Below are 22,443 nucleotides of genomic sequence, written 5' to 3'. Positions count from 1 at the left end.
TGTTATACGTGTCCATGTACGTAGAAAGTTTCCCAAATTCAAACCCCACATGGCCCATCTCAAACCAACTACAGATAGCAGAGAATGTGAGACGCAGTTCAGACCAGGAACCTCCTCTCTTAACTCATGTTTCTAACGGAGCCTGAAGAGGCGAAGACCGGAAGTGGCGCGCCGCCGTGGGGAGGAGCCAACCACCTATGCCGCCGTCGCTCTGGCCGGAAAAGAAAAGTGCAGCTCTTATAAGGGTCCCCTCCTAGTCTGATAACACAGTTGCTGTTGCGGACGGTGAAGTGAGTATCCAAGGCTTCAGCGACGTTGCGCAGGTGGTGAGATGCCGGGCGGAGGCCGATGCCCCGACTGTGGTTCTACTGAACTCGTGGAAGACTCTCACTATTCGCAGAGCCAGCTGGTGTGCTCTGATTGCGGCTGCGTGGTCACCGAGGGGGTACTTACCACCACCTTCACCGATGAGGGCAACCTCCGAGGTACCTGTGTTTGCCCTTTCCTGGGCCCTGGAAACAGCCTGGGGCGGTGGAGGGATTTCTTCTTTTCTCCCCCACTTTCCTAGACACGCGCTCACTTAATTGTGGGAGAAAACGGCCTAAAGTGAATAAATGAGCTGAGGACATCAGGGACTGCCACTCATCTGTGTTTTCTTAGTACCTGGAATGATGTCTGGCTTATATTGTAGGTACAGTCAATCTTAAATAAGTGAAATTAAGGAAGTTCTACCTAGATGCCAAATCAAATGATTGTTGAAAGATTGTGGGTAAATTCTTTAGGAATACAGCACATGCCAGTATCCCAAGTAGTTTTAGCATTGTTGAACATCTCTTTTTTATTTTTCTTTGATTTGTAAGTCCCTGATCAGTGCAGCCCTCAAAGTATTCAGCGAGATGGCTGTACCTTCCTCGGTCATTGTGCATTTGATATTGCTTGTGGACACAGAAGACCAAATGGACTTTTACCTTTGCATGCATGGGCATCTTCTGTGAAACAGGGAGCAGATGCACAATAATTTGAATTCTGTTCCCTGACCTTGTGTGTGTGTGTTTGGGGGGTGCAGAGTTCTGATGAATAGAGCTTAAGCCTGATATTTGTTGTTCATTATTTTACAGAAGTAACATATTCTCGAAGCACAGGGGAAAGTGAACAAGTTAGTCGCAGCGAACAAAGAGGTGAGAATCACTTTTATGACATAATGGCTTTAAAGAAAATTATCCTGATGGCCCAGCTCATCTGTGTGCTTTTTCTGCTTTCCGCATTAAGGTAGAATATAAGAAAATAATAATTAGAAATAAAGGTTGGGAGTCAGGTGGTGGCACACACCTATAATGCCAAGCAACTCAGGAGACTGAGATTGCAAGTTTGAGGTCAGCCTGGACTACTTTGAGACCCTGTCTCAAAATAAAAAAGGGCTGGAGGTATAGCTCAGTGTCAAGAGTGCTTTTTTTAATCCCCCAACCTTTTCTTTTTAAGTGGGGGACTTAAAAAGAAAGGTGGGGGTAGTTCTGAGAATAGGAGAGAGAGAAAAAAAGAATAATAAAGGTTGGGAGTGGTTGTGAGAGCAAGAGCAATTCAGTATAATATTTGGATATGTTTGTATAGAGTATATCTGAGGTAGCCTCAGGGAGTCTAGGTAATACTTTGGCTTTGGGGTTGAGAGTGTAGTTTTGTGGTAGAATGCATGCTTAGCATGTGTGAGGCCCTGGGATCAATTCTTAGCACCAAATAAAGAAAGAACTTTACAAAAAAGCTTTGGCTTGACCATGAATCAAACAAGCCTCCAAAAAAGTGGTGACTTATTTGTGACTTCTTTTTGCAAGTGTTTCTGTACCTTTAGAATGACCACATCGGAGCTGAATTGTAGCTCAGTGGTAGAGCTATTACCTAGAATGTGTAAGGCCCTAGGTTTGATCGCCTGTACTCGGGGTTGGGTGGGGTAGGGGTAGGAGAGTGTTCTGTCCATGCAGAAAGGTATATCATTTTTGCATTTGGTATCTGTGACAGGTTTAGCAGAACTGAATGAAACCCTAGCAGAACTTGCTAGGAGATACACACTAGTTCCTTTGACCTTTCTAACTCTTGCTGTGGGTTTTCCTAGGTCTCCGCCGGGTGAGAGACCTTTGTCGAGTTCTGCAGTTGCCACCAACGTTTGAGGATACAGCAATTGCTTACTACCAACAGGCATATCGGCACTCTGGCATCCGAGCTGCTAGGCTGCAGAAGAAGGAGGTGTTGGTTGGATGCTGTGTTTTAATCACCTGCCGGCAGCATAATTGGCCCCTAACCATGGGAACCATCTGTGCCCTATTGTATGCAGATCTGGATGTGTTTTCTGGCACATACATGCAGATAGTGAAGCTCCTGGGGCTGGACGTGCCATCCTTGTGCCTGGCAGATTTGGTGAAGACTTATTGTAGCAGGTACCTGCCTAGGAAGAGACACTGAGATGGGTTATATCCTTATACCTAAATTCTTTTTAACTGAAGGGTTTTTGTTTGTTATCAGAGCCCAGTTAAAAGGATGTGGAAGAAAACTATCTTGTGCCCACTACTAATAAGATTAATACTGTTATATATTTCTAGAATTTTATAAGTTTCAAATTTCATTGCTTTCACAGCAACCTTAATGATGTAGGAAAAGTAGTTCTTAACCTTGGCACAAGGCTGCTGTGTTGCACTACTCCTGTTACATGCTTTATGAATGGCAGTTCTGGGAATTGCATGGTGTGGGGCATGTGTGGCTGTGTGCAGTGCCCTGCCTCAGCAGGATCATCTGTAAGTGGAGCTGAAAGGATATTAGTTAATGGAAGGACTGGGGTTAGAAGCTAGGTCTTTTTTTTTTTTTTTTTTTTTAAGTAGCTGTGTTCTTTTAGTTTGTTTTTGTTTTTCTTTGGTATCAAGGATTGAACTCAGGGGCACTTGACCACTGAACCACATCCCCAGCACTATTTTGTATTTTATTTAGAGACAAAGTCTCACTAAGTTGCTTAGGGCCTTTCTATTGCTGAGGCTGGCTTTGAACTCTAGATCCTCCTGCCTCAGCCTCCCAAGCCACTAAGATTACAGGTGTGCACCACCACACCCAGATTATTTTTTTCTAACAAGTATAGTAGATTCCCAGCACCACCACCACCACCACCACCACCACCACCACAACAAAAAAGTAATGGTTAGGGGTGTACCCCTGTGGTATAATGCTTGCCTAGCATATGAAAGACCTTAGATTTGATCCCCAGCACCTAAATATATGTGTGTGTGTGTGTGTGTGTGTGTGTATAAAATAATGGTTGAAGCTTGATTACTTCCTAGCTAGATGACTGGGGGTTGAGTTTCAACTCTAAATGCATATAACTAGGCACATTTTTATGAAGATGAAATGAGAGAACATTGTAGAGCACTTAGAATAGTGACTGACAGGGAGGTGCTCAAGTGATAGTACCTTGATGCTTTCTTCGACTACCTCTATGAATTTGCTGTCAGTAAACTTGAGTGTTCCCAAGAGTTCAGAATAGCTTTCCCTCCTTGAGTGGCCTGCCCTTCCTCATCCTGACAGAGCAGACTACCCCACCAGCCATCATCATTGAGAACTGACCCTTATTTTGCTTATTTCAGCTTCAAACTCTTTCAAGTCTCCGCATCAGTGCCAGCCAAATACGTGGAAGACAAAGACAAGATGCTGTCTCGAACCTTGCAACTGGTAGAACTGGCAAATGAGACGTGGCTGGTGACTGGGCGGCATCCCTTGCCTGTCATCACTGCAGCCACTTTCCTGGCGTGGCAGTCTCTGCAGCCTTCAGATCGTCTGACATGTTCCCTTGCCCGATTTTGTAAATTGGCAAACGTGGACCTCCCATACCCTGCTGCATCCCGCTTGCAGGAGCTGCTGGCTGTGTTGCTGCGGATGGCTGACCAACTGGCATGGTTGCAGGTTCTGAAACTTGACAAGCGGTCTGTAGTGAAGTACATTGGTGACCTTCTTCAGCACCGCCACATGCTGATCCGCATGGCCTTTCGGGATGGAACGGCAGAAACGGAGGAGGAGAAGGAGCAGCAGGGGCAAGGGCAGGAGCAAAACCATGGAGAAGAGGAGGTGGGGGATAGTTCCTTAGATCTGCGCAAGGGGAAGAGGCCAGCTAGTCCTGCCCTTCTTCTCCCACCCTGCATGTTAAAGCCTCCAAAGCGGATCTGTCCCGTACTCCCTGTATCCACAGTTACTGGAGATGAGAACATCTCTGATAGTGAAATAGAGCAGTATTTGCGTACCCCTCAGGAAGTTAGGGACTTTGAGAGAGCCCAAGCTGCTAGCCAAGCTTCCACAAGTGTCCCTAATCCTCCTTGATGCACAGCCACTGGAGGTACCTTACTTCCTGACAGCAACTGGATAATAGGCCTGTCAAATTCAAGGAAATAGGTATATACAAGCCCTTGGATATTGTCTTGTGTAAAGGGATCAAGAGTGGAACTACAGTTAGTTGGACTTGAAGTCCTGGAGTAGAAGCTGGGAGGAGTGACTGTAAGTGGGAAAGAGTCTCCCTTGGTGCAAATCAAGTTGCATATGTTCACATTCTGTGGGATGTGAACTGGCTTCCTCCTGATGTGGAAATGCCAGCCTCTTCTGCATTAAACACATCGATAGTTTTGCAGGCCTAGTATGGCTGCCTTAGTGCACTTCTGTGGGGTGGCTGGTACTGTCAGTACTATCCAGCCTCAAGAGCAATAACTGGAGAATTCTTTGCCCCATATCCATTCTAGGTACTGGTGGGTTTGTGTATGGTGTCATGAAATCCTCTACCTCATTAACAAAAGGACTGTGTGTGGACTATGGCTATAGCTCAAAGGGTCTTGCAAAATTTTAATATATTAAAACAAGAGGCATCTGCTAGAAAACATTCTATTGTATAAAACCCGAGCTTTTAAAAACATGTTTTCTTTGGCACTTTTCATTCCCTCCCTCCCCTTTCCCCAGAGTATTGCAAAAAGCTCTCCAGTGCTAAGGCATTGGCAGGGTATGTAAACAGCAGCCAGCGTATGTGGAAGAATAATACAAAGCTTTTTTTTTTTTTTTTCCCCCTAATATTGTCTGTGCAGCAAGCATAAATAACAGGACCCATTTCAAGAAGCATGGGTTTCTCCCTTCCCCTGTGTCTTCTTCCACTTGGTGGTCAGGCCAGGGTGATATGAAGACAAGGAGGGGACTTGGACCAGATCTGGGTTCCCTGTTGCTATTCACAAGCCCCAAGGTTCCCTTTACTTCATTTGGTCCTGTAGTAAAAGACTGGTTGTTGCCATTTAGGTTGGGGAAAATATGGGTGCTGAAATTTTAAAAGTAGTGAAGGCACTGGCCCTTGATGAGCTGCAGGAACCCTAGCCATTACCTCTAGGTTGGGCTTGGGCTTCTGAGTCCAGGAGCTGGTTTGACATTTGGGGGTTTCTCCCTACTGTGGAATTGAGAAAGAGATTATGGGGTGACTCTTCCATGTGGCTCATGGAGGCAAGGAGATGTTCTTCCTTGATGTTGGAAGGCCCAGACTGGGAAATAGTTCTTAATTGAACAGTAAGTGCTTTTCCAGACACCACCTGCAATGTTAGGGTGGAGCTGCACTTCAAAGCATTTGTAGATTCCACCCATATCCATGTACCAGCTCCCTCCACTTTCTTAAGCCCATGGGGCATGTGGCAGAGTCAGCTTCAAAGGTATATGACCTAGGCTTTGTCCTGAGGCACTGCTGCTGAGCCCTGCTGTAGGGTTTGTGTACCACTCCATGGGGATGGTGTCTGTCCCTAATTGTGCACCCCCTGTTCCCTAGGACTAGCTGATTTGCAAAGCTGCCTTTTACACTGCCCTCTCTTTATTGCATAGTTAATCCCAAAAAGCAGCACCTGTTACCTGACACCTGGCTCATCTGCTAGGATGGCTCCCTCAGCCAAAACCTGGGGAGGAAAGAGGCCCAGGATCTAGGCAGTGATCCACCCACCTTGCCAGAAGAGGGCCATGAGGAATAATGTGGTTCCCAGGCTACCTCCCTTCATCTGTGTCTCTCTAGTAAGGCAGTGTGGATGGGACTGTGGGGAGAACTTAAAAGCCCACCTGGCCTGTGCGGTGCCCTTCACTCTATTTGTGGGTTACTCCATAGACTGATAAGGCTTTCTCCCTTTTCTGGGAGGCCACCAAGAACTTGACCATCAAAACTGGCCTGAGCTGGACGGACATGTATCATGCTTGTTTCTAGGATTGTCTGTCGCTACTGCAGTGGTGGCCCTCCAGGCATGTGGCAAACATCTGCCAATCTCCTCCCAGCCAACGAGACTAAAGCTGGTGGGCTCACATGCAGCCATCGGGATGGCCACCTCAAACCTGTTGACGTACCGGTAGACGTCTTTCAGGGCCCCGGTATGAGCCCTTGTGACCGGCCTATACTAAAGCGTCCCCCGCCCCTGCCCTAGACGGTGGTTTCGCTCTTCCAGAGGCCTGTCTTCATGCAACCGCCCCCAGCCACCTCTGCGCTTGTCATGTTGACGTCGTCGTACTTGCCCCCCTTGGGGGCGCCGTTCAGGTTGGCTGTGTTGAGCGGGTACGAGCGGCGCTTGCTTTCTTTCTCCAGCGCGCCGCCGCCTTTGAGATTATCACGGCTGGCGCTGCGGCGCTGACCTGGCCGCCCGGTCTCGGGGAGTGGTGCGACGCTGGTGTCGCTGCCCTCGGATGGGGTGAGCGTGGGCTCGCCCTCCAGCGGGAGGCCAGCGCCCGGGCTGTTGCGGCTGCTGCCTGGGTAGCTGTCGGAAGGGCTGTTGTGCAGGCTGCCGCTCTCGCTGGATAGCAGCTCTGGCGCCCCGGGGGCCGCTCCTGCACGCAGGGCCTTGAGCCGGTTCTTGCCCCCAGCTTCCCCCGCGCGGTGCCCCTTGGCCCGACTCTTGTGCACTCGGCGCCCATGGTGCAAATTGTTGGGGTGGCGGGGAACAAGGCTCCCCCGGGAGCCCGTGGGCTCTGGCTCCCCTTCCCCACGTGCTGCAACCCCTGCCTCGCACACCTGACTCTGGGCCAGCTGTAGGTTGGTGAGCTTGCAGGGGCCCAGTGGTGGCATGTGGCCGCTGCTGCCACTGGGAGAGGATTTGAGGGAGGCGGGCCTCTCCCCCAGCACTGGGGAACCGTCCTCTAGGGGGGCGGGCAGGGCTCGGGGTGGGGTGTGGGAGGCCGAAGGCGAGGCAGGAGGACAACAGGCACGCCAGGAGGCCCTAACGTCCCTACGCCTGGCACAATGATGCGTGAAGACGAACAGGCCCAGGGCAGAGGCCGCCACCCCATACAGACAACTGCACACTACCCGGGGCAGCCAGCGCTGGGACACTGCCAGAGCCCCGCAGGCCCACATAGCCAGGTACAGGAAATGTGTGGTCATCAGAGCCCCCAGCTGGACTCCCGGAGAATAGAGGACGTCACCATCCTCCAGGGGCCCGGGAGTCACCACTCCAGCGCTCCCGGTAGCCAGAAGGGAGCCTGAGTCACTCAGAAGGGCACCGCTGCTCCTGAGTCTGGTGGAACCCCTCATCTCCTCTCCAGGCTCCAAGGAGATCCTGCTGTTGCCTGCCTTTGTGCTCTGTGCCAGAGGACCCCGCAAATGCAGCCCTGCACACAGGAAGTAGATCCAGGTGATCAGCAGAATCAAAGCTACTGGGATGTAGAAGGCTCCGAGGCTAGGACGCCACACCAGCCAGCAGCTGAGGGGAGACACAGAGGCAGTGGATGAGGAGGAGGTGCAGCACATCTGACGTGGGACCCACAAGCAGGAGGTGGTTGGGGAGATAGGATATGGGAAGCGCAGAGGCAGCTCCTGGCTTAATCAACATGCATGAGTTTAGGTGGGGTCCCTGGCAAGGTAGGCCTGACCAGTTATGCCTCCCTATGGTATAGAAGGCATCCAGCGACCATGGGTAGGTTTGGGGCAGAAGGAAGTGGTGCTCACTAGGGACCGTGGTCCCGGTAGTTGTGGATGTTGACTGCAGCGGTGATGCCACAGATGATGAGTGGAATGCCTCCAGCAATCAAGTAGAACCTGGAGGGGAATGGGGTTTGGAGATCAGCAAGATGGGAGAAGGAAAAGGAGATCCAGGAACTCCGAACCCTTGACCTGATATCTTTGTCCCAGCCTCTTTCCCCTTGAATCTTGTCAAAATTGTTTTTGCCAGAGATGCTGGCTTAATAGGTTCCTACAGGACTTGACCAAGAACAATCTTGCTCTCTCTGACCCTAAACAGTGTAGAAAAGTCCCAGCTGCCACTCAGGTTTTCATGATCCCTGTCCAATGTCTTTTGGAGTTACCTCCTTCCCTGACCTTGTCACATCTGAAAAGCTTGCAAGATGCACCCACTCCACAGCCCGTGTAACCTGTCTGCACCAAGTGCATTGCCTCTTCTGTCTTTGGAGAGTGATCTCCAAGGATCTTGCAACTACTCTGCATCCACCCTGGGAGCTTTGCTACACCAGCCTGAGTCCCTCTCTGGTTGCAAAGCTGACAGTTGAAAGTATGTACCGGAGCATGGGGCGGGGAGCAGGCGGGGCAGGGTCCCCTTCTTGTGGAGGGGGTGCCCTCCAGGTGAGCTCCTTGTGCAGGACTCGGGCCTTCACCCCCATCCAGAGCAGTGTGGACAATGAAGAGTAGTGCAGAGTGATGCCCACCTGCAGGGTCAAGGCACTGAGGCTGGGGGACCTGGGCTGCTATGACCGGGCAACCTCAGAGCCTCCGCCCTGACAGTATGCTCCCACCCCTCCCAGTGTTTCCAGCCCCCACTCCCACAGCTCTTTCTCTTTACCCAGATCATGACCTAGATACTCACTAAGCTTCTATATCTGTTGCTATTCCCTCTGCTTCCACCCAGGGTTCTCTCCTGCCCCACATATTTTCAAGCACCCTGCCATTGCTGTCTGGCTTGTCCCTAACCCACCTCCATTGTGATCCCCACTCTCCACTTTGAAGCCCCATCTCTTATTTTCTCTGATCTGGTTCTTACCATGCCTTCTCATTCTCTATGCCACCTCCACCCACCCTCCAAGGCTGGCACAGAGAGAACAGCAGAGCTGGAGCCTCTTCCCATGAGCCTCTTTATTGCTGTACATCTCCCTACTCTAAGCCTAGGCTGCTATCACTCATCCTGGGGCCCCTAGGCCTTTCTGCTTACCGCCTGGCAGACCATCTGGTAGTTGGTGAGTGTGATGCCCCCGGCAAAGACAGCAGAGGTCATGGCCATGTGGAAACACAGGTTCAGCAGCATGTGCCAACCCTTCCGGGACACATGAATAGAGCTGCCCCAAAAAGAGTCTTTCATTAATGGGCTGTCCAACACAAGGTAGGCCTATGGAGTCTCAAGGACACTGGAAGAGCTAACAAGGAGGGGGGGAAGGTAGATATCTATGTATGTACATGTGTGTGTGAATGTGACCAAGGCCACAGGACAGAAAGTCCTTAACTCCCCACATAATTCTCCAACCTTTAGATACAATGCTAGACAAGAGCCTGGCTAAGTCATGTGGACCCACCTGAGAAAGAAACACCTGCCAGTCCTTGGTGACACCTGCTCCCATCCCCCCTCACCCTCCTTTCCTGCATCAGCTCCCACCTGTGGTTGAGGATGTAGGTGATGATGGTGGAGAAGAGGCAGAGCAGCAGCAGGGCTGTGCACGGGTACACGACAGGATGCAACCCAGTCCCAGAGCCCCCTGCCTCCCTGGGGAAAGCACTCAGCTCCTGGGAAAGAGGAAATAAGTAAGAGTAACAAGCCAACCTGTTCAGTCCCCGCCCAGGCCATTTTCCTTCTTCCTGAGCCCTGCTAGCATGGAACCTGAGAGTTGGTTGGTGCTGAGTCCATCCAGGTAGGCCCAGATGGAAACATCAGGACATCCACTCTCAGGAAGTCAGCTTTAGGGAATACTGACAGTCTACTGCCTGCCTTCCCCCCTCCCAGTGTCCTGCTTTTCTGGGAACTTTTCAAGAGGAAGAAGGTTCTGTCTGTGACATAGCAGCATGCTGGCTCCATATCTGAGGAAGTCGAATCAGATGAGGAAATGGAGAAGGTTCTGTCTGACACAGGAGCAAGCCAGCTTAGCATCTGAGAAAGTATGGTATGAAATGTGATGAGGGAGGGGATGGTCAGAAAGAGGAGAAAAGTTCCCAGATTTTTTTTTCCACTTTAAGAATCTGGGTCTCAGAAAATACAGGATGTGAGAGTCAGACTGGGTAGTTTTAGATCCATCTCTCTAGAAAAGGGCAAAGAGATGATCCTCCCTGGCCCTGAAAGACAGGGATATGGGAGAGGCCAGAGACCCATTTTCCATGAGTCCTGACAGTTATGGGGCTCAACAAGGCTGCTGTGCTTTCTGTATTTCACCGTGGTCCCAGGCAATCAGAGGACCCCATCACTACCTCCTGTACTTGCTTGTGCCCTTGCCTTCCCACCTCCAGGCCCCCATGATACCCACCATGAGGACGGCCACGTTGCCCAGGTGCTGGCAGTGTAGGGAGCTGACATTGGGCTGACTGGAGCGGAGCCGACAGCCCTCAGAGCTCCATCCCCCAGGCCCCTCCTGGCTCCACCAAGCTGCCATGGGGTCAGCCCCCTCAGCCCAGTGCCGCAGTGAAACAGCCACAGGCTCAGTCAGGTTTCCCACGCCACAGCCACCTACAGGGGAAAGGGAAGTCTACATGGATACACACAGGCTGCCAGAGAGGCTGGATCAGTGGGGAGGAAGCTGCAGCTGCAGTAGCTGCCAGAGATGCATCAGACCCCTGCTGGGTGGGGCACTGCTGGCCTTCAGGGCAGAGCTGGATGCCAAGTATGGACCTCAGTCTAACTTGGGAGACTAGATAGGGGTGAGGAGGAGATCTACTCTAGGTGCCCAATGAGAGGTGGTGTTGTCCTCTAAGAAGAGCCAACTTGGACTGGGGTGCTCAGGGGCAGGGAGAGAGAAGTTAATGTGGAGGGAATAAAGATCAGGTGATGCCAGGCACGGTGACACATGCCTGTAACCCCAGAGGCTTGGGGGACTGAGAGGCAAAATCATGAATTTAAAGCCAACCTCAACAACTTAGCAAGGCCCTAAGCAACAAAGCAAGATCCTGTCTAAATAAAATATGAAAAGGGGGGCCTAGGGTTGTTGCTCAGTGTAGAGCACTTGCATAGTGTATGTGAGACACTGGGTTCAATCCTCAGCACCACATAAAAACAAATAAATAAAAGTATTGTGTTCATCTACAACTAAAAAAAAATCCTTAAAAAATACAAAAAAGAAAAAAGGTTGGGGGATGTGGTTAAGTGCCCCTGAGTTCAATCCCCAGTACAAAAAAAAAAAAAAAAATCAAGTAAAAGGAGGAGTCTGTTGTCTCCTGAGAGGGAGGGAAAGTTGGTACCAGGTCAGGAAGGTGGGTTGGAGTGGACAAGGAGGAGGGTAGGAAGGAGGCAGGAGGGACATTAATGGAACAGGTGCTTGTAAAAGCAGAAGAGGGTGGTTAGCTAAAGGGTGTGTGTGTGTGTGAAGGTATTCCCAACAAGAGAGAGGGGCCCTGAACAGAGGGTCAAGAAGGAATCTGCCTGAGACACGAAACCACAGACTCCTAAACCACCCACCTCTCTGCACACAGTTCAGTGAGCCCATGAGGCTGCTGACGCCGACTCTGACCTTCCCAAAGGTGGTTCTTATCCTTTGAATCTTGTTGGAAACCTCACTTTTCGGAAAAGCCTTCCCTAGCCCCTAACTAGGTTCAGCTGTTCCTCATAACTAATGCTCCAGACACCTCACATGGCTGTTCACTTCCAATGACTTCTTCAATGCCTGTCTTCTTTGCTGAAGTGTATGTTTCTCCTAGACAAGGACACAACTGTCTGTACTCAGGTGTGTTCTGATCCCAGCACAGTCTGGCACATGTCAGGTCCTCAGTGAGCATTCGTGGCCAGAATGGAAACAGCCTATTCTAAGAATGGGAAGGGAACCCCAGAGAGGTGACAGCAACACCTTCCAGCTGTGAGAAGGTCCTGGAGCCAAGTCACGTAGGCCCCTGAATGGCATGTGGAAGAAGGCAGTTCTGATGATGGGAAACCACCAAGAATTTCAAGGGCTCTCTGATGTGCACAGGATGTTTTAAGAAGATGAATCTGGTGGCAGTGTGTGGGCGGGACTGAAGTTGGAGAGAGACTGGAAAATAAGCCCAGAGCCTGGAGGGTGGGAGGATCAGCGGAATGAAAAAAGATAGAAAAAAGGCATGGCGGGCCTTGGTGATACATGCCTGTAATCCCAGTGACTTAGGAGGCTGAGGCCATAGGATTCAGAGTTCAAGACCAGCCTTGGCAACTTAGTGAGACCCTGTCTCAAAATAAAAAGGGCTGGGGCTGTAGCTCAGTGTTAGAATGCCCCTGGACTTGATCCCCAGTACTACGGGGGGGGGGGGGGAATAGGAAAAAAAAAGGCACGTGGGGTGGGGGGCAGCTGGCCTGCAGGAAGCTGCCTTGGTGGAACCGGCTAGTTGAGGATGGGCCAACCCCTAAGCAAGGCAGAGTTTGGCACAGTGTGTCCCACTCATCAGAGCTCTGCTCACGTTACTCCTCCTGCCCTGCTCTCCATCTTCCCTTACTGAAATCCTGACCATTCCTCAAGGCCCATTGTACCAGTCCCACCTCTGACCATAATGCCAGAGCCATCTTGCCTTTTTAGGACAGTTCTCACCAAGGGTGTCTCTTCAGAAGACTCCAGGAACCTCTGTTGTTACCCTGGCATGTTACACAGCCTCCTGTTGCTCAGTGAGATGATGGCCTCTACGAGGACAGGGGCCCCAGCCTAGATGTTTTACTCCCTGTTGTGCCAAGCTTCATACTGAGCTGCAGAAGGTGCTCGTGCTTCCTGCCTGGGGCTGTGTGTTGCAGTGCAAGAAGCTCGTGTGTTTTGGTGTGTTGGAGGGAATGGGTTGAGGGGTTATGTTTACAGCCCTCATGAAATGTGACAAACCTGGGATATAAATTCCAGTGTTCCCTGAGCCTTTTCTCCACCAACCCTTCTTTTATGGGACATCTCTGCACTCCTCTTGGGAAATGGTGAAGAACCCACCATCCTCTGCTAACTCAACTCGGGCAGTAAGGGACTATGGGTAGAGGGGAGGGCAGAATGAGGGGCACCAGGCAGACGTATGCTGGGAGTTCAGTCCCTTACTGGTTCCTGCAAAGATGACCGGGGTGGCCACACCACGCCTCTTGCCAGGCCCAGCAGCTCCTGGGCGGGAGGTGTTGCCATGGCTGCGGAAGAGGCGGCCGTTTCGGAAGACGAGGAGTTGCAGGGTGCAGTCTGGAGGTACTGGAGGAGCCAGGGCAGCCGGAAGGGATGAGAACAGGCTAGGGGGCAGCTGGATGGAGGCCAGGGCCACGCTGTTCTGGGGGGGATATAGGAGCTCCTTAGAGATACTCAGCATCCTCTGAGCTCTGAGGTCTTCCTACATCCTCCGGCTTCTACTCTCCTCCCCCCTTTCACCTCCCACTTTCCCAGGCCCTGCATCTGCTCACACCACCCACCTCCACCATCTGTACCTCCAGTCCCCACACCTCGGCACCTAGTGCCCACCTTGATGTGGAAGGATGACAGAGAAATGTTGGGCCTCCCGGTGGTGCAGCGGAAGCGGAGCTGCTGATCAGCTGGGGGCTCAGGTTCGGGCAGGGCGTTCTGGCCAGGGCCTCCCAGCCGTCCACCTGACAGTCCTCCTTCCCTCCTCTGGAAGGCTGTGCAGGTCAGGCCCACATAGCTGTGTGGCTTGATGAGGTAGGCCTCCAATGCCACGTTCCTTGAGTTCTAGGGACAGGGAACTTGTCACCCCTCCCACACACAGTGCTGGAGACTGCACATTCCCTCTGCAGATCTGCTCAGGCTGTGCCCATTACCCTTTATTCCTCACTGTCTTTTCAAAGCATGCCCAGTCTTACATGTACCATGGAATGTCCCACCCAACCTGACCACAAGCCTCCTCCCTCCTCCTAAAGCACTGGTACTCCCATGGTCACCTGGTAGCATTTTGCTACTTCTATCGCCCTAACTCAGCTCTACAGCAGGGTCTATGTCTAACTTCCTATGTATCTCCTGAAATGCCTAGTGTATATGCAGAAGAAACTCTACCATGGTTGTTAATTCCACCTAAATGGAAATGTCACCCTCTTCTCAGTGACTTCTCTCACTGCATCATAAGTGCTCTGTGCCCTGCTACCAAGCCTTCTTCCTGCTCCTTCTGCTCCTTCCTCCTTCCTCCTGTTTATGTCCACCAGACTAGCCCTCCAGCTCAGTTCCCCACCAGGAACTCTTGTGCAATTTCTACACTGCCACTCGCCCTTGGCACTGCCCCTGACAACTCAGAGCTTAGCCAATTTGGCTGCTCTTCTTAGTTGAAGCCTAGAAGGCACATCTCAGAGAAGGAAGGTGCTTCTCTTTTATGAATCATGAGTGTTGGCCCCAGTTGACTCTGATGACCCTCTCAGTGCTCAGCCCCAAGGGAATCCCTTCCACGCTGACCCATTTACCACAGAGATGTGCTGGGCATGGGGGCTGAGGGCAGCACCCCCGATGCGCTCCAGGGCACCCACGATGCCACTGCAGGCCTTGTCCTCGCGCTGGGCCAGCCACAGCAGGTGTTCGTCCACCAGCATCAGGTTACTGGCCATGTCCACCATCACCTCCACCAGCTGCAGAGGGGAGGGTGGTCACTGAGTGGAGGAGTAGGTTTTGGGACCGGTGGCTGGGGTGTGATAGTGACCTGAACCAATGATAGGGTGGTGTCTGGGGTCCTCGGTGGACTAGTTGAATCTCACCTCTTTGATCTGGTCGACATAACCCAAAAATTTCTGGATCATCTGAGCCACATAGACTACATCCATCATGTCCGAGAAGCTGGCAGCCTCAGCCGTGTACACTCGCAGCTGGTGGGCCAGGGTCAGCGCATTGGAGGCATTGATGGGCATCTGGGGTGTTAAGGAAAGAAAGAGGATCATCCAGTCTTGTTCTTTCTGCCCTAGAATTGTCCCTAGGGGCCCCTTTCTTTGATGCTGGTGCTCAGGACAGTGCCTGGGGAGAGGGTCCTAGAGCACCTGCAAGGTTTGTAAGATAGGAACCACATATAAGGCCATGACCATCACCTCCCGAGGCCTCCCCCTGCCAGTGCCAAACATCGATGTGTTAGCGGATAAAAAGGGGTGGAGGGGTGGAGGATGGTCTTATTAGAAACTCAAAGACAGCACAAGGGACAAGGGGGCTGACCCAAAACCTTCCCCATGCACACCCCTCACTGAGCACACCCTGGACGCAGGAGATACAGCGGAGCAGCCTTCGAGCTGGACTTCCCTCCCCTTCAGGTCATGAGGCTTCAAACTGTCCCATCCCTAGAACCAGAGCTAAAGGGCTGCTCCCTGCCCCCTCCTCTCCCAGCCTCACCAGCACAAAGGTATAGAGCACCCGGGTGATGTCATTGGTGTACAGACAATGAGAGTAGTCCCCTGGTTCCCAGTGGCCAGCTCGGTCACATCGGCGGGAGGCTCGGGTGCCTGGAGCGCCCCCACTCAGGGGCACTGAGGTAAAGGGATACTGTAGGCAGGACTGGTAGGCTGTGATGCCAGCAAGAGTTCGAGGCCACCTGGGGACAGAGGTTGGAAGATACTGAAGACTCAGGCTCTTTGGGACTCCCCCCACCACTGCCCTTAGAACTGTGATGCCAGACCTCTGGGGCCTTTGGGAAGGACCTAGGAGAGGAGGATGTTCAGTGGTCTTCAAGGTGTTCCCAAGTTCTACTTTCTAGAACTTTCACAGGTGATGAGGAATGCAACTCTGAGTTCAAGTTCCGTCTGTTATTAGCTATGGCCTTAGGCAGGCCACTTACCCTTTCTGAGCCTTAGTACTCTCAGCTATACAAGGGGAGAATAATACCTGCCCTGCTTTATAGAGAGGGCTGTTGGGATATTAAGATGTGATACAGTTTGTGGGAAACCTTTGCAAACTATTAATACGAGGAACAAATTTTTTTTTTTTTATGGTGCTAGAGATCAAATCCAGGGCCTTGCACATGTTAGGTAAGTGCCCTACCACTGAGCTATATCCCCAGCCTCTAAGGGAGCAATTTTAAAAGCCATTGTGGAGGCTGGGTTTGTGACTCAGTGGTAGAACACTTGCCTAGTGCATGTGAGACATTGGGTTCAAATCTCAGCATCACATTAAGATAAATAAACAAAATAGGGGGGGAAAGCCATTGTGTGGTTAGGCATGGTGGCACATACCTGTAATCCAAGCAACTTGGGATACCACATATCACAAGTTTGAGGTTGGCCTCACAATTTATCGAGAACACTTCTCAATATATAAATAAATTAATTAATTAAAAGAACTGGAAATGTGGTTGGTGATAAAGTGCCCCAGGGAAAGAAGGAAACGAGGGAGAGGGGAGGGAGGAAAGTTCATTGTGTCTTTTTGTTTGTTTTCTGGGTTTTTTTGAGGGGAGTGTATCAGGGATTGAACTTAGGGGTACTTGACCACATCCCCAACCCTATTTTGTATTTTATTTAGAGACAGGGTCTCACTGAGTTACGTAGTGCCTTGTTTTTGCTGAAGCTGTCTTTGAACTCATGATCCCCCTGCCTCGGTCTCTTGAGCCCTTGGGATTATAGGCATGAGCTATTGCACCTGGCTCCCATTGTATTTGGTGCAGGACATTGCAACTGGTGATTGAATCTATAAAGATAATGTTTCTCAAGATCCAACAGCAGGACTTCAGCCTGAATGACAAGAAGGGAGTCTTTGGGATCTCGAAGAGAACAGTGGGGAGCCCTTGGCCACTCTCAGGTGTGAAAGCAGGGATGGGGATTGGGGCAGCATGTGGTGGAAATGTGGCTGGATCTCTCCTGGCAGTTCTCTGCAGAGTGGAGCAGCACGAACCTGAAGTCCCCACGGTTGTTGGCAACACGCTCAGCAGGGCAGTAGGAGGCAGAGGACTCCAGCACCACAATCTCCACCTTCTTGCTGGTGTTGCCCTGGACCGTGGACACGGAGCATTCCCACTCGCCTGAGGCCCACACGCCGATGTGAGACAGGGTCAGCTCGCTGCAGGTGGGCAGAAGGCAGGAGCTGGCTCAGTGAGGCACTCTCAGGCCCAGCCCGCCACCTTCCCTCCATGACCCTGGCCAGTTCACCAGCTTCAGGTTCTTTATTCCTTAATAAAGTGAGAGATAGCAGTGCATGCTCTTCTGATTTCGATTGGCCTTACGGTACTGTTTTTCTGAGTTTCAGTTCCCCTATCTTTATTATGGAGATAATCATAACTCTTACAGATCTAACACAAAGATTACACCTGATAATACAGATGAGAGCCACCACAGACATTGTTAATCACTAAAGAAGTGTCAAATGGCTGGGGGTGTGGCTCACTAGTAGAGCATATGCATAGCACACACAAGGCCCTGGGTTCTAATACCAGCAACCCCCCCCCCAAAAAAAAAAAGGTCAAATGTCACTTTTTTTTTCTATTAGGCATTAAATTTCTTTTTTCTGGGGGGGGGGGTGGCGGGGAGTACCAGGGATTGAACTTAGGGGCACTCGACCACTGAGCCACAGCCACAGCCCTATTTTGTATTTTATTTAGAGACAGTGTCTCACTGAGTTGCTTAGCACCTCGTTTTTGCTGAGGCTGGTTTTGAACTCACGATCCTCCTGCCTCAGCTTCCCAAGCTGCTGAGATGACAGGCATGCACCACCACGCCTGGCTAGGCTTTAAATTTCTAGCTTCTATGCAGACGATTTATGTCTGACCCTTAGCTCTCCATAAACACATGCACACACATGGGAAGGTGACTGGGCATAGGTCCTTTAGGGACAGATGGTGGGTACTATGCCTATTGTCACCCTGTGCTGTGGGCTGAGAAGGGGCAGCAAGGCCTGTACCTGGTGATGAAGGTGCAGTCATGAATGAGGCTTTCAGCCAGGAGGATGCCTGCCTGCTCATCACCCTCCACAGGGGCCCGATTGTGGTACCAGCGAATGTGGGTGTCGTTGCCCAAGTAGCTGGCAGAACACTGGAAGGGCAGCCGGTCACCCTGGAACACCACTTGGCGCAGGGATGGGATGAGGTGGTGTGTGTGCAGCTCCAGGGCCCCCTCTGTGGAGGAGACACCAGGTAGCTAGGCTGGAATGCTCACGTGTGAACCTGCATGTGCATGTGAGAATCCACTAGGGCAGTGCTGGGCCCCTTGGTGTGTATCCGCCCTGGGCTGGGAAGAAAAAGGGTCAAGAGAAAGTCTGGAGCAAGTGAGAAGAGCAGGCAGGTTTTGGGCAAAGAAAAGGGCTCCCAGTAGGCATGTTATCCAAGAGGTTGGGACCAGACAAAAACAGGAATAAGCAAACAGCCCTAAAGGACATTTAGAAAAGCAAATGGAGGGCAGCTCCCTGGGGGGCTGAGGGAGAGAGGAAGACCCAGAGGACACTGCTCATCACACAGACATACAGAGAGCCAAGAAAGCCTCAAGCCATCAGGGCCATATGTGAGGGACAGGGCTTGTGTCCGGGTTGTGAGGACAGACAGGGTCCCTGTAGGTATGCAGATTGAGGGCTTGCTCACCACAGCGGAGCTGAGCCTCTTGGAGGCTGCCCAGGGTCTGGGCATGCAAGGCGCTGGGATAGGCACAGAGTGTGTGGTCGGACAGCTGCAGGGAGTGATTCCGGGCCCAGGGCAGCAGCCAGCGGAGGTGGCAGTCACAGGTCAGGAACTCTGTGCCAAAGTCTCTGCAGAGTGGATAGAGGAGTCACGGAGCTGAGTAGAGGGAATGTGGACTCATGGCGTGGGGATGGGACCAAGGCCGGAGAGGGCAAACTTGGGTATGCGTGTGCCACCACCATTACCAAGGGCATGCTGATTCTGGTAGGGTTCCAGGCACTGCTGTCTGCCTACTTATCAGGCGGTCCACAGTGGTCACGATGTTTATGTGACTCCCTCCTGAGCAGAGGAAGGGAGCAGGGGTCTGGTCCTGGGCTAGGAAAGGTACTCACACAATCTTAAGGGCTGGCAGCTCATCAAAGACCCCAGGTTGCAGACTGGAGAATATGTTTCCAGATATGTTTCTGCAGGGGGCAGGGAACAGTGAGACGGGATCTTAGGGTCTCCCTGGGCCAGAGGTGGGGAGGGATGAGAGAAGAGAATGTAGGGACCTGTAAGGGTCTAGCATTGCCTTCTTCCTCCCCAACCCTCCATCCAGCTCCCATCTCATACCCTTCACCCCTTACTCACAGTCGGAGAAGCTTGGGAAGACCTTGGAAGGTCTCAGAGGTGAGACAGCCAATCCGGTTGTTGGAAAGATCTCTAGGGAGACACATACTGAAGAAGTCAGCTATGTGGCAGCACATGGGATGGCTTGCGCATGTGTGCAGCTGGGGGGACTAGCGTGGGGAGTGGGCTGGAGCCCAGTGCCACAGCTGGCTTAAAATGTCAGCTGAATAGGGGCTGGGGGTGTAGAGAAGAAGGGAGAGTTTGGGGTGGGTAGGAGGGGTGGTTGCTCATTGGATCTGGGGAAAGGGGAGCGGTGGGAGGTGTGTGTATGTGTCGGAGAGAACATGCCACTTACAAACGCTTCAGCTCCCCTAGGCCCAGGAAGGCTCCAGGCTGCACAGTGCTGATGACATTGTTCCTTAGGTCCCTGTGGGAGACAGTGGGAAAGCCCTCACACCTCAACCCCTCTGGGACACCACCTTATACTGGCTTTCTTTTGGGACTTGATTTCCTTCTAAATCTCTTCTCCTCATCACTGATTGGGAAGTTGGATTAATGATCCAGATAGGTCTCCTCAACCTCCTTGGTTGCCATCATGAAGTACTGGTCAGAAAAACATTGCCAGCTACTCAGGCAATGAGGCAGGAGGATTGCAAGTTTGAGGCCAGCCTCAGCAATGTAGTGAGATCTTGTCTCTAAATAAGAAATGAAAAGAGCCAGGAATGTAGCTCAGTGGTAGAGCATTTGCCTAGCAAGCAGGTGGCCCTGGGTTCAACCCCCATTATAGGCAGTGGGGTTGGGGGACAAAGTTAGAACCAATGCAGGAGCCAAGAGACAGGGTGGGAAGGGACTCAGAAGGGCCACAGAGGAGGAACTGGGTAGAAGCAAAGGGTAAAGAGAACCCTGCCTTGGGAGTCAGGAGGCCTCAGCTTCTTACACGCTCCATTTCTGAGCTGCCCTGAGGACCTCGCTGCTTTGGTAAGTCTTTGAACATAGGTGTTTAGAGTCTTTTGAAAATTGCTACACAAATGTACAATCTTCTTGAGCCTGGCCATCACGAGGTATTTTATAAGTATTGTATCCTTGCAGATAGATTGCTCCAAGGGACAGGGGAGGGTAGCTGGTGGATAAGCAAATGTTTTCTGCCCTGGTGGGCCTCTGGGCTCTTGGGGGGACCAGGGAGGACTAAGTTGAATGCTGACTCACAGGCTTTCTTCCTGATCCAGTTCTCCACTCTGGGCACGGCCAGGAAGAGAGATGCCTAAAGGGTCAGTGGTCATCACCAACCAGCACAAGGGCCAACCAGGTCTTTCCTGCCCAACTCAAACCAGGTTGAGGCCCACAGAGCACTTTCAGAGCCTTCCTGATCACTGCCCATGTTCCAACATCCTCTCACCCTCACCCAAGGGCCCAGGAGATTAGGAGGCAGAGAGTGAGTAGGTGACTCCTGGAGCAACCTCAACGTCACAAGGGCACAGAAACACACAGATTACGAGAGAGAGCTCAGGTCAACCTGCCATCCAAGGCCCTGCAGCCCTCCAGCCCAGACACAGGCGCAGGGTGGAGGTGGTCTTGGTTCTGCCTGCGAAAGCCTCAGAACCTGTCTGGATTATGGACAGGAGGGAGTTAACTGAGCCAGTTCCCTGCTGGGCAAGAGGAAATGGGTGTCCAGGGAAGGGAGGTGCTGTCCCATTAGGGGGCTTGTTTGTGCACAGTTCCAGTGGTGGGGGGAGACAAACATGGCCAGGGCACCTCATATCACAGTTCCCTCTCTCATGAAGGACTCAGCCCCCTCCATAATCCTGAGTCCCCTTAAGAAAAAAGAGAAAGCCACAGGAAGGGACCAGCTTCCTAGAGGAAGCTGGAGCTCCAGGAAGGTGCCCCCAGTGCTGGGCACCCATGAGGAAGGTACAAGAGACAGGCCCTATCAGACGCTGCATGCGGAGCAGAGGCAGAGTGGAAGTGACACAGGCAGTGTAAGCACCCCGCTGGCCTGGCGCAGTGTTACCCTTACTGCCTGTGCACCCCCCACTGTTTTAGGGCCCAGGCCCCCACCCTCACAACCCACCCCTCCGGTGTTGTTGCAGCACGTGCCCCTTGGCCCCTGTTGGGGTCTGGCGATTCTCAGGGCTCTGCCTCCCACCCCCATGCAGGACGGGAGAGGGAAACACATTCCTCATTGTGTCACTTCCCTTCATGGGCTGCCAAGGGGCTGAGGCCGCAGCCCCCCCTCCCGCCCCTTCCCTCTCTGCTCACTTGTGTTTATTCTCATTTCCTCCCCAGGCCCCCCTGTGAACCCCCACCCGCCTGCCCCACTGATGCTCTGCAGATGGGAGCAAGGGGGCCCCTCAGGCCCCAGCCCCTCTTCCTGCCCTCGATTTCCTGCAGCCTGAGCGAGCCATGTGGGGCCGCTCTGAGAGGGGAGCTTCCACCAAGTGTTGGCATTCTTTCCCTCTTGCCCAACGTCTGCCTGGAAGTGGCTTCAGGGGTGACCAAGGCAGTCCCCTGGAGTGCCCCTCTCCTGGTCTTGAGGGGACAAGCTGGGGGTTGCTCTCTGGGCTGAGTTCTGACATCCCCCTGGGCCCTATGGCTAACGATACCTCCTGGTTCCTCAGCGTTAGGGCAGCAACACTGAGGCTGTATGTACCCTGAGGGACAGAAGGAAACGTGACCACAGAATCTGGATGGTTTTTTTGGGTCTGCAAGGCCCTGACTGACGAGTTATTCTGAACATTTCTTGTTTAGTGTATCCTTTGGAAAATCTGATGAAGGCCCTGCAGTCCTAACCCCAAAGATGCAGCATGCCTAACACTGTGGAACCCACGTTAAGGACCCTTGCTCTGAATTGTCTAAGCTGATCCCTTCGTTTCTTAAGTGAGGTCACAAGGATAAAGTAGCCAGTCCAAGGACGCACAGATGTTTCTATGATGTGGAATCTCTTATGCTTTGGCTGCTTCCTCAGAGCCCTGTTCTTGGAAAGATGCAGCATGGGTTAAGTTTACCCTCCCCTCTACCTGGTCTATGTTCCCCCTCCCTGGACACCAGGCACACTCCATCCATGTAGCTGTGTCACTGTGGAGGAGAATGCCCTAAGGTAGACTTGAAGGGAGAGTTCCTGGGAACAATAACACCCTCTGCCCTTCTTAGGAAAATAGCAGCTTGGGAACTGGAACATGTCAGCGTCA

The 22,443-nt window shown here is 52.0% G+C and overlaps 2 protein-coding genes across 3 annotated transcripts in view; one reads left to right on the top strand and one right to left on the bottom strand.

The window, feature by feature from the left end:
• The first annotated feature begins 186 nt into the window (after positions 1-186).
• Positions 187-4,929, top strand: BRF2 (BRF2 general transcription factor IIIB subunit). Its single transcript, XM_081269076.1, has 4 exons — positions 187-485; positions 1,119-1,178; positions 2,105-2,426; positions 3,618-4,929. Exons 1-4 carry the CDS (start codon positions 332-334, stop codon positions 4,342-4,344), a joined length of 1,263 nt encoding a protein of 420 aa, XP_081125202.1. The 5' UTR covers positions 187-331; the 3' UTR covers positions 4,345-4,929.
• A 145-nt stretch (positions 4,930-5,074) lies between these two features.
• The window catches only part of ADGRA2 (adhesion G protein-coupled receptor A2), a 38,223-nt gene continuing 20,854 nt past the window's right edge, over positions 5,075-22,443 (bottom strand). Inside the window, exons 3-19 of one of the 2 annotated variants that reach the window (XM_081269071.1) lie at positions 19,614-19,685; positions 19,280-19,351; positions 19,042-19,113; positions 18,614-18,777; positions 17,941-18,154; positions 16,939-17,103; positions 15,448-15,646; positions 14,829-14,978; positions 14,541-14,702; positions 13,597-13,821; positions 13,192-13,408; positions 10,474-10,673; positions 9,615-9,742; positions 9,177-9,300; positions 8,531-8,676; positions 7,964-8,053; positions 5,075-7,718 (exon numbers count right to left, since the gene is read on the bottom strand). In XM_081269071.1, coding sequence (XP_081125197.1) covers positions 6,446-7,718; positions 7,964-8,053; positions 8,531-8,676; positions 9,177-9,300; positions 9,615-9,742; positions 10,474-10,673; positions 13,192-13,408; positions 13,597-13,821; positions 14,541-14,702; positions 14,829-14,978; positions 15,448-15,646; positions 16,939-17,103; positions 17,941-18,154; positions 18,614-18,777; positions 19,042-19,113; positions 19,280-19,351; positions 19,614-19,685 — 3,673 coding nt within the window. In that variant the 3' untranslated portion in view covers positions 5,075-6,445. The remainder of the gene's footprint in view (positions 7,719-7,963; positions 8,054-8,530; positions 8,677-9,176; positions 9,301-9,614; positions 9,743-10,473; positions 10,674-13,191; positions 13,409-13,596; positions 13,822-14,540; positions 14,703-14,828; positions 14,979-15,447; positions 15,647-16,938; positions 17,104-17,940; positions 18,155-18,613; positions 18,778-19,041; positions 19,114-19,279; positions 19,352-19,613; positions 19,686-22,443) is intronic. The other variant, XM_081269072.1, reaches the window with a different exon arrangement.

Source organism: Spermophilus citellus (assembly GCF_964194105.1).
Source record: "Spermophilus citellus genome assembly, chromosome: 16".
In the NCBI taxonomy this organism is placed as follows: Eukaryota; Metazoa; Chordata; class Mammalia; order Rodentia; family Sciuridae; genus Spermophilus; species Spermophilus citellus.
This window is presented reverse-complemented; position numbering and strand designations above follow the sequence as displayed.